An 11435-nucleotide genomic window follows, 5' to 3' on the forward strand; every position below is an offset into this window, starting at 1 on the left:
CACCAGACATATATATCGGTTCAAAATATCGGTTATCGGTCTACTTGATCTGTAATAATCAGTATCGGCATCAGCCCTGAAAAACACATATCGGTCGACCCCTACCCGTGACAATGCAGCACGGTGTCCGTCAGCGAATCTGCTGACGGACACTGGCATAAAAAAAATATACATTTTATATTTTAAAAAGTTTTATATATGTTACTACATATTATATAGCATATTTTAAAAGCTTTTTAAAATATAAAATGTATGTTTATTTGCAACAGTTATGTTAACAACAATAAAAGACATTTATGACACAAAAAAAGCGACATCTGCTGACGGACACCATGCTGCATTGTCACGGGAACATCCCAGCTGAAGATAATGAGGAAATTACATCGCTCCCTTTGCCAAGTGCATTCCAAAAAACTACATAATGGCACGCACGTGCCCTGCTCACTCCAAAGTCCCCACTCCAAGGGCTCTGCCCTTCAAAGGCATAGGGATGATCACTTCCATTTGGAATTTGCCCCGTGAACCATATGGTACGAATAAGTACCTTTACACCAATGAAAATACCGAGATATATACCGTATATCGCAAATCGGCCCCAAAATACAGAGATATGAATTTTTGCCCATATCGCCCAGCCCTACTCTATATATCATTTACTCTGTTGATGGTTGCCATTGACTTCCATAGTATTTTTTCCATACTACAGAAGTCAATTGCTACAAGTCAACTATTTGGTTACCAGCATTTCTCAAAATACCTTCTTGTGCTCAACAGAAGAAAGAAACTTCTGTAGGTTTGGAACAACTTGAGGGTGAGTAAATGATGACAGAATTTTCATTTTGGGTGAACTATCCATAAAAAAAAAAAACGAGGTTTAAAATAAATAAAATCTTTTGTTGGATGCTTCTTAAACAAAAACAAGAGCATGTGACAAGGCCAAGATGATGACAAAATACAAATCTGGTAAACTTCAAACATAAAGGATGAGGTTTTTACTTATACTTACGTACTTATTTTAGAGTTCAACCTACGCAAGAAGTTCACGTGGTTAAAAAGGGACTTCACAAATGAGACACTACCTCAAGATTATTAACAAATCTAGATGTTCGTTCTTGCACGGTGATATTGGAGAGCGGTTAATACATTACACATATTTCTAGAGCAGAGTGCAACAGTAGAGCCTCAAAGCCTGCGGCATCTTCAACCCATTTTTAAACAATCTTGTGATCTGTATATAATTTTCAACCGCTAATGTCTCTCTCTTTTTTTTTCTCCCCTCTCTCAGACACTGGCATTCAGTCAACGGTTATTCCACTGTGAGCGTCTAGATGGCAGTCTACACACACGCTTGGCTTGGCAGCAGCATGTAGGTCTTTGGGTCCCGCCGAACAGAGATCCAGCTGGCGGCGAGCGACTCGATGGGGGCACTTGAGTGAACCGTGCCATCCTACAGCCTGCAGTATGGTGCCAGCCACCCACTGAATGCACAGGCTGGAAGTCGCCATGCCAGGCTCCATTCATAATTACGTGCCTTTGAGAAAAACATGTCCTCATGTCCAAGCTCTTACATTCACACACCCTCTAAATAAACCGTCACAGATCACGCTCCGTCTGAATATATTTGTTCTTAAGACTCTGGGGCATTCATGAGCGCTGACCGTTGAGGAAGGAGAAATGGACGGCGGACACAATGAGTGTTCACAAATGCCTTTTGTTGCCCAAAGTTTCAATTCCTGTTATTGGGACAGATTTTTTTACTGTTGTGTTTGTGTGCATTTCTGTTTAAAGGCAACTGAGGGAAATCTCAATATGGCTAAATGCATAGTGTAACACTTTACAAACTCTTCAAGCGAGACAGACAAACAACAAGAACTGTTTGTTGCATTTTCAATTGTGGGTGTCAACGGTTTAGTGCCCAACTCCGTGCCAAGGTGGTTGGCCCCTCTATATACCTTCACAACCCAGTGAAGTGTTTACAACAATGAAAGCTGTCAACTACTTTTCTTACCCACAATGCAACTGGCAGAATTTAATTGGTCGATGGAATGCTGAAAAGCTTTACATTCAGCCTAAACACACCATGAATGAGTTCACTGCGATCCAAAGCAGACCATACTAAAGAAAATGGGAAAAGGACGGGGAAGTTGGGGGGGGGTTGGTAGGGAGAAGAAGAAGAAAAACTTGCATGTATGAAATAGTGGTGAGCATCTAAACAATCCTACTGCAATCCATCAAACAGTATTTGTAGGGCACTGTATTAATGCACTGAAATGTGGCCAGTGGCACAGAACCCACAGCTGGCTACATCCATGCTGAGTACTATAAAAAGCTCCCTACTTTGTTGGTTGTTCTCCTCCATTAACCAGGTCATCAACCAACCGCTATGAAAACCCCCGCAGTAAACTTGATTGTTTGATTTCCTGTGACTCTGGTGTTGAAATGGCACGAAGGGGGTAATTGCTGGGGAGCAGACTTCCAGAGGGAAATGAGATGACAGCCTTTTCTGCACTGCTATTTCACCGCAATTATTTCCGCAACACACTTTAATTCTCACTTTCTTTTTCCTCCCCTCGTTTTTTTTTTCTTCTGTAAGCAGTCCATAAAGTAGCAAAAAGAATGGTTTTAAGACCAAAGTGATGTACAATATAAGAGAAAGACAATAATTATATACACTACAGTTTAAGTTTGGGGTCTGTATTTTTTATTTTTACTTTTATTTTTTTAAAGAAAGGAAGAAAAAAAGACTTTTATACTGTTACAAAAAATTTATTTCAAATAAATACTGTTCTTTTAAAGTTTTACATTTTTTTTTTAAGTATCACGGTTTCCACAAAAAATATTAGCACAAATGTTTTAAACATTGATTTCTAAGGGATCATGTGACAATAGGTACGGAAAATTCAGCTATGCGATCACAAATTACATTTTTAAATATATTAAAATAGACAAGTTATTTTAAATTGTAGTAATATAATATTTGACAATATTACTGTTTACTGTATTTTTGATCAAATAAATGTAGCCCTGGTGAGCATAAAGGACTTCTTTCAAAAAACATTTAAAAAATCTTCCCAGTCCCAAACTTTTTACCCAGTAGTGTAATAGAACTATATAAAAATAAAATAAAATAATAACAATAATAAGAAGAAAACGTTTGTATTTAAAAGAACACAAACAGGCCCAATGAACTCTATGAACACTGACTGTCTAGGTATTTCCACTAAAATTCTCTCATACCAAACTGTGGTAGTAGTGAGCACTTTGTCATATTTCTAATAACTGTTGATCACAAAAAATTACATTATGTAATAATACAGTGTATATACTGTATGTATACATATACATACTGTATTATAATGTAATTATTTATATTCAAATTATTTGTATCTACTATAATTATATATATATATATATAAATAAAAGTTTATTAATCATAATAGACATAACACTTTATCATATTATATTACACCATAGTGTTCCAGAAGCTTTAAATACCTTTAGACGGGAAGGTGGATCATATCAATATTGCTTTGTCCTGTCATGTAACAATTCCTCAAGATTTAATTTTGTGCTTAATTTTCTCAAAATTTCCACTTTCACTGCACCAGACACTGAAGTGGCCACCTAGACTAAATGTGGAAGAGATCATGCATAGAGTCCATTACACATAATTGTGAATTATAAAATGAAGCCAGATGATGCAATATTAAAGTGCAGGATTTTGTGTTCAGTAGTTAGTTTGCCGATTAGCCAGATGTAAAATGGAGGAGCAGACTTCTGATTTGACTAATCAGATGAGCAGACATGATAAGAGCTCTACCAAAGGCTCTACAAGCCGAAACACACGCTGCTCTGACATTTCCCCCTCGATTCCTTAACATCCAGGGAACCAGCAGCAGCCACAGCTGGGTCTCATTATAGCTTAGAGACGAATGCCCTTTTGAGAGGAGGCCAGTTTCATTTTACAGGGGCATGAAAACAGTAACCACCTCGCTCGAGCCATCAAGCTCAGCCAGGTCTTGATTCAGGTAATGTGCCGTCTTTGGAGTTTACCAGAATTAACCTCTACTCTAAAGACTACCACATGCAATTCGATGGAGTGGAATCTCTGCCATAATTTTGTAAAGGGAAAGCCTGAGTTGATGGTTTTAGATTCATAAGAATCAACAAATCAACATCATACCTTTGCAAGATCCCATTTTCTTGTGGTATGACTCCATTGATGGCTGCCTAGAAAGAAAACAAACAAGAAAACACATCATTGATGACTACAAGAAATGACTGTTGGGTTCAGTTAAAACCAAAAGTGACATAACATGAAACTTTTTCGTCTTTTTTTATGCATATTAATGTATAAAAGGAAACATATATTTTAGGTGATGTAACTAGTCACCATTTTTGTTGATGTTTTTAACACCCCATGTCTGAATATGTGTACTTCCCTACTATATAGTATGCAAAAGAACAGTTTATCAATGGCCGAGAAGTAATGTAATACAGAATATACTCCTCAGTATGCAAATTTGGAGCATTGTTAATCATTCTGCTGTTTGCAGTTTATGTAAATAGTCCGGCAATGTGACAAAAATAATTTTTTAAAGTACAAATGTAGTCTTTAAATTAATAAGATGTCATAAAAACTCTTGATTAATAAGGTCATAAATTCTTGTATCATAAATTAATTTATTTTACACTACTGTTCAAAGGTTTGGGGTCAGTAAGATTATTTTTTTTAACTAAATGAATAGATTTATTCAGCAAGGATGAACATTTTATTTATCAAAGAATTCTGGAGGAAAATGTATTATGGTTTCCACAAAAATATTAAGCAGCACAACTGTTTTCAACGTTGATAATAATAATATGAAATATTTCTTGAGCACCAAATCAGCATAGTAGAATGATTTCTGAAGGATCATGTGACACTAAAGACTGGAATAATGACTGCTGAAAATTTAGCTTTGCATCACAGGAATAAATTACATTTTAAAATATATTAAAATAGAAAAAAGTTATATAAAATTTTAATACTAGTTCAAAATATTATAAAAAATATAAAATATTTTTAATGGATTTACTTTTGAACTATAGGATATAATAAATAGACAAGAATCAATTCATTTAAGATATGGCATAGCATAGCACATCACACATCAGGACAACTACCCAAATAAATAATGGTCTAAATATACTGATCCTTTTTTAAAGGGTTCATGAACTGAGAAATCAAAATTCCCTTGATCTTTTGACATAAGAGGTCATTGTTCTATAAAAACAACCTGTACATTTCAGAACTCAAAACTTTCCCGTAAGTCTAAAAACAGCTTATATTGAAGCCAATCTGCCAAAACGACAGGTTGTGGAATGTGCCACTTTATGACGTAATAGTGTGGCTAAACCCCACCTCCGCAGAAGATCAATGCCTGCTTTGACGTCACTGCCTGTTTAGCCCCGCCCACCAATTCACGCATATAGTGTAAATAACGAGAGAGGCAAAGGCAGGTCTAAGCAGAAATCAAACGATAAAGATAGCTCCGACGACAACAAGATGCTGTGCAGTGCCAAGTTGTGGAAAAACACAATCTTTGCATTGCCTTTGGGATTTGCTGATCCCAACATTAGGAAAGAGTGGATGAACTTTATTTTTAATGAAGTTCCAGTCAGTAAGAACTTGTTCTGTAAGAACAGAAAGTCCTTTGTTAATTTCATTTTACCATGGATTCATTTACAAACAAGGCGTTCCGATGAGGGGGGTCAAAACAGGACATTAAATAGCCTATTACTTCTAAATTATGATGTTTTTTTTATGTAAAAATCTTGATAACATTATAAGCGGACCTCAGAGAACAGTACAAAATAATAATAAAAAAAGGCAGTTCATGACCCCTTTAAGATGATAACGCAAATAACAGAGATACGCAGCAACCCAAACATAAAACACACAAGCAGTATCCAGCAATGTGGGCTACATATTTCCCTCTCTTTCTCTCATCAGACTGAAGAGGAATGCACAGAGATGGGCCTGACGTGTTTGTGTCTTTGCGTGTATGAGCAAGTGGGTTCTGGAGCCAAACTGTGATAAGCAGGCTTACTTGGTGGATACAGATCTGAATGGAAATGGCTTCTGATTGAGCCAAATAACAAAGTGTATACAGAGACATACATCGCAATGCTTGCTATGCTCCGAAATGTTTTCAATGCCAGTAGAGGCCACAGAAATTATGTTTTGTCTGCCGTAGAGATAGAACATCAGATGTTTTTGACAGATTGAACTAGGGCTGCACGATTATGACAAAAATCATAATTGTCGATTATTCCCTTGAAATTGTAATTGCGATTATTAATTACGATTATCACAATTTACATTGAATGATGTTTATACCATTGTTTGATGCAACTGCATGCCGTATTTTTATATGAAAATAAACAAGCTGAAAACAACTGTAACTGAAAAACTTTTAGTGCTTTTCTATAGTATTAAGCCTCAAATGTCAACTATACATCGGATTGGTTTCTTCTTTAAATTATAAAAAAAGTAAAAATATAAATGGTATTATAGTGTTATACTAAAACTAAAATTAAAACAATGGAAAAACCCTTAAGATAACATGTAGAAAGAAAAAAAAAAGCATCTTAAGCACACAGAATAACATAAGTGGACTTTGAATGATTAATTGCCGCTTTGAACAATTACGTAATTGTGGCATCCATAATTGTAATCACGATTAGAAATTCGATTAATTGTGCAGTCCTAGATTGAACTGTTTAACACTGGCAAAAATGTAGAAGTGTCTGCACATTTTAGGCCATTTAACTTCTCATGAAAGATTTGCTCAGGTGCAGTGGTGTTTGTGTGATCAAGTGTGTGTGGCACACATACTGGCTTCGGCGTGGGGTGTTCAAACACTCACTGACTGCCCCGTCTCTACATTTTTTGGACTCCAGCAACCTCGCAACCCAGAGTAGGAACAGCGAGTCATCACATTCACAGGTGCACTTAACCAAGCAGTGGCTAGGGCCTGCTTTCTTTGAATTGCTGCCAGCATACAACCAGCTTCCTGCTAAATATAGTAAAACAGCCTGCTTTTAAGATAAAGAGCCACTTTGTGGAGGAAAATCCATCTGTAAAACCACAATTTCTTTATTTTTGTTTGAAAACTGTCAAGATACGAGATAGCCTGAACCCTATATTACAGGGGCGAGAGTGGGTCACATGCAGTCCCTCATGCAAATTAGCACTACGGAAACAGCCAGAGGACACACCCCTGTTGCATTCACCCAAACAAAACAAGCTCTGCCTGTCTGCCTTTGTCTGTGGTGTGACACCTGTCACAGCTGCATATTTTTTTAGGCTTTAGAGGTGAAATGTTTGTGTGGCGGTGAATGAAAGGTGATATACCAGACTATAAATCACCAGGATCCTGGTAATAAGACTAAGAAGACTTTTACAATTACCATTTCCACACCATGTATTCAAAGGGAGGGATAGGCTCCTGCAAGAAGGAATTTTTAGGACCGTTTTGATCTGTCTAAATTAACTGTTTACAATAGATAAGATGAAAGGCTATAAAAAGGTGTGGGTCTCTGCAGACTAGACTGCAGCAGATATTACTGTCTGTTCAAATAACATTATCGACTGAAACAGACACCTAGACACATAAGCTCTGCACAGTAGGAGCAACAAAGGAACTATTATTTGTTCACTAGGGGTGAAACAGTTCCTGCTTGAAAACAAAAAAGGTATGGATCTTGACCTATGATTGGGCATGCATTTCGCTACCACACTTTATTGCCTCTAATGATGTCTCTAAAATTAAATGTGTAACAAATGAAATTTAAAAAAGCTAATTTAAGTGTTCTTAATGTAACAGGAGTAGCAGCAGTCAGATGGAATCGGACTGAATTCAAGATGTAAATGGACAGAAACAGTTCGTGCTTACGTTGTGATAAAGTTTATCCCGCAATAACAAAACCTAATCATGTTCTTGTAAATGTTTAGTAATTGGTGATTTACATCACTGAATCTAAACAAAATCCTAAAAGAGGGCAAATAAATTTGAGATACTAGTGATTTCTCATTGGATCGGTTGAGGAGCTAGTAAATAGACTGCCTATATGTTTGAATGTATTAATTCCACAATCTTTTACATAATTTTACAGTGTGGTGCATTTTGCAACAGTATGTGGCTTAAAGCTCTTAAATGCTTTTAAAAGTGCAGTTAAAGAGGCTCATTGCCTAATCACACTATTAAAACATCAGTATTGACCCAAAATGTCCTAATTCATGCACCCCCAACTGTGCCATACAAGTATTCCATTTTTTTTTTTACATTTGATAATTAAGTTCCACCACTATTGCAGGTACAAAATTCATAGTGCCCTAAAGTTTTAAGCTAAAATATGTGATTTAACTTATGTGATTCATGCAGAACCATGGACACTTTGCATGCAGGTGGTTGGGGGAATTTAAAAAATAATAAAATAAAAAATAGAATTTGTCAACACAACAGTCTTTTAGCACTTATTTAGATTAACTACACATGCTAAGGAATCTGTGTTGCTGTGTTGCGCTTCCAAATGCAGAGATAAGGTGCAGTTTAGCCTTGCGGTGTCCAATGCTGAAAGTTTAAATTAACTGATTTCTATAAGCTAAAGAATACATGGTTTACTGAATCGATGCAGTACTTATAATATTATTAATATTCTGGAATAGCTTCAGCAAAGGCTTAATAATATGTTTTCATTTCAGTTAATAATTAAAAAATATATAATTGGCTCTGAAGACATTATTACAGCAAAAGCTTAGGTTTTATTACAAAGAATAATATATATTTTTATTGGGGGTTGGGTTTTTCCTATGAAGCACAAATGGTATTATCAAAAAGTTAGTCCTGCTGTTTTCCATACAAAAACATGCAGGGTGATCCCTGGCAGTCGAGTACAGCTGTAATTTAGCTTGGTTCATTATAAAGTTTTATATTATATAATATCAGGATCTGAACCAATCCCCTCATGCATACTATAAAATTACACCACTACACAATCGTGACTCACAGTGTTAGAAAGAAGTGTTAGAACTCTTACTGATGCCTTCTGAAAAAAAGCTAGACACATGACGCCCCTGATTATAAACCAGTTGTTCACTTAGTGTCAAAAATATAAAATTAACAAAGTCTTGTAAAGACAAAAATGACTGACTAGGTTTTGTTGATGACTAATTTCTATTGTAAGTCAACTTAACTGGTATATGGAAATGCAGCTCCTACAGAACTGTGCCAGAATGTCCTGTGAACAATGGTACCATTAAATAGCTTTTGCACTAAACATAGTGGCTTTGTCTCCGATGCATCACCACAATCCACAAACAAACAATAAGCAGGAGACACATGCACTTGTTAAAATGGTTTGTGGTTTGAAAAAAATCTAGCTGTGAGTCAGTCTTACAGATTTAACGAACAAAGTGCATCTTACCACCAAGTCCCAGTTGTTGAGTTCTAAAAGTGTGATTGCCTCAGCAATGTTGTCGATTCCGGTACATGCCTGAAATAAAAAGAACAAACTGGTTTTGATATTTGCATTTTAAAAATACCATAAACCAAAAAGTCCTCTTTTTATATTTAAAGAATTAAATAACAGAACAGGCCAAAAATACATTTCTGAGAGAATAAATTTATTTTCATTTTAATTTCTAGTGCATTATGCACTGAATATTATATATAAAAGCTTTTAAATTATATGAGAGATGTTTATTGTAAACCTTTAAGCTTAAAGTCATAATAAAACACAGTGTATATAAGCTTATAACCTTCAATTTTGGTGAAATATTTGTAATTGCCACATGTGTCAGATCTCTTTCTGCTCCTATTAAATAAAGAGTCTGTAAATCAAAACATATTGTCAATACTTGTAATCTGACTCATATAAGCAACCTTCAATTTTGGTGCATGCCATATCAAAATATTTGTAATTGCTACATATTTCAGATCTCTTTCTGCTCCTACTAAATAAACAGTTTGCCAATCAAAACATAGTGTCAATACTTGTAAAACTGACTAATATTTAAAATCCCAAGGCAAACAAACTGAAAAACATGAATGTGACAGGTGATGGCAGTGTAGAAACCATGCAGAGTCATCTGACAGCTTCTGGTCATGACAGGGTCATTAAAAGACAGATAAGGCTTCAGATGACAGTGTAGTAATGTTTTCTAGTCCCAAATAAGCAGACGACACCAAAATGATGCATTTTAAGCTGTCTATTGTTATTTTGTCTGGTCGTGTGCTTTCCATATTTCATTTTTGCTGAATAATTCAAACAAAGCCACTGACAGCTGATCATCTCGAGACATGTCAACAAAAAGAAGTGACTTCAATAGCCGTTGTCCGGCTAGCTCTGAGCAGGCACAAGAACGGGTCTGATCTACACATCCAGATCTTATAAAATCAGATTATCCGTATTTATGTGAGGAAGCCCACCTGAAAGTCGGCCAGGATCATTTCTCTGTCCATGTTGCTGTCGGAGGCCATTGCAGTGAGAGGCTAACGACTCATGTAAAAACCCCAAAAATATCAACCACCGATTTCAAAAAAGCAGCTCAGGACACGGCTTATCAGTGTGCGGCAAGTAACCGAGTATAAATGCTGCTCTTCGGGTCCGTGTTGTCAGTGTTTGGGGGCTTTCAGTTTTTTTGTTATCGTCACTTTGGTGTTCTGGATCGGCGTTCAAAGCAACAGAAACATCTTACGGCTGCCGTAAAGAAGTGCTGTGAACTGTCGCGCCCCGCACACGGTTGGAAAGAGCTGTGTAATTTTTAAAGCAGCAGCAGGGCCGCGGTTGAATTTGAATAGACTGTTATACAAGCGACTTGTTTGACTACCTTATGACATTTTAAACAAACAAAAAAAAAGCTTTAAAAATATATTATAAAAAATGTATATGGGCACTGTAGGCAGTTCCAAAGCAATGATTGTTTTGTCTGTAGCAATTTTCACAGTTCACTACCCGACTCCGACTGCAACCCCAGCAAAATTTGTTTTTTATTTAGTAAACATGAAGATATAACACTGCCAACCATGATGAGCAACCAAACGTTAGTAAGATTTTAGAAAAATCGTAATTTTACTAATGGATACTCCGACTAAACTCACAGGTTTCCTTTATGTCATCTATGCTAAAAAAGCTTAAACAAGTCTAAGTTGATTTGCTAGTCTTAGCAGGAACATATCATATCAGACTGGTTTTAGATGGGTTTAGAGCAATTTTCAGTGGGTCAGGATGAAAAAATTAGCTTGTTAAACAGCAGAGCACCATCTCGGCCAGGTAAAACCATCCTAATCCAGCAAACTATAGAGACTTCATTGCAATTAAAGCTTAATGTTACTTAAACTTTAACCTACAAACGTAAAGCTTGTCTCAAAAATAATAAAACAAAAACA

At 36.1% G+C, this 11435-nt stretch overlaps 1 protein-coding gene across 2 annotated transcripts in view; it reads right to left on the reverse strand.

The window, feature by feature from the left end:
* The window catches only part of faf1 (Fas (TNFRSF6) associated factor 1), a 97858-nt gene extending 87050 nt beyond the window's left edge, over window positions 1–10808 (reverse strand). The window contains exons 1-3 of one of the 2 annotated variants that reach the window (XM_016500844.1): window positions 10476–10808; window positions 9472–9540; window positions 4184–4230 (exon numbers count right to left, since the gene is read on the reverse strand). In XM_016500844.1, the coding sequence (XP_016356330.1) occupies window positions 4184–4230; window positions 9472–9540; window positions 10476–10526 (167 nt within the window). In that variant the 5' untranslated portion in view covers window positions 10527–10808. The remainder of the gene's footprint in view (window positions 1–4183; window positions 4231–9471; window positions 9541–10475) is intronic. The other variant, XM_016500853.1, reaches the window with a different exon arrangement.
* Between the last annotated feature and the right edge of the window lie 627 nt (window positions 10809–11435).

This window comes from Sinocyclocheilus anshuiensis, unplaced genomic scaffold (genome assembly GCF_001515605.1).
Source record: "Sinocyclocheilus anshuiensis isolate Anshui unplaced genomic scaffold, SAMN03320099.WGS_v1.1 scaffold477, whole genome shotgun sequence".
NCBI lineage: Eukaryota > Metazoa > Chordata > Actinopteri > Cypriniformes > Cyprinidae > Sinocyclocheilus > Sinocyclocheilus anshuiensis.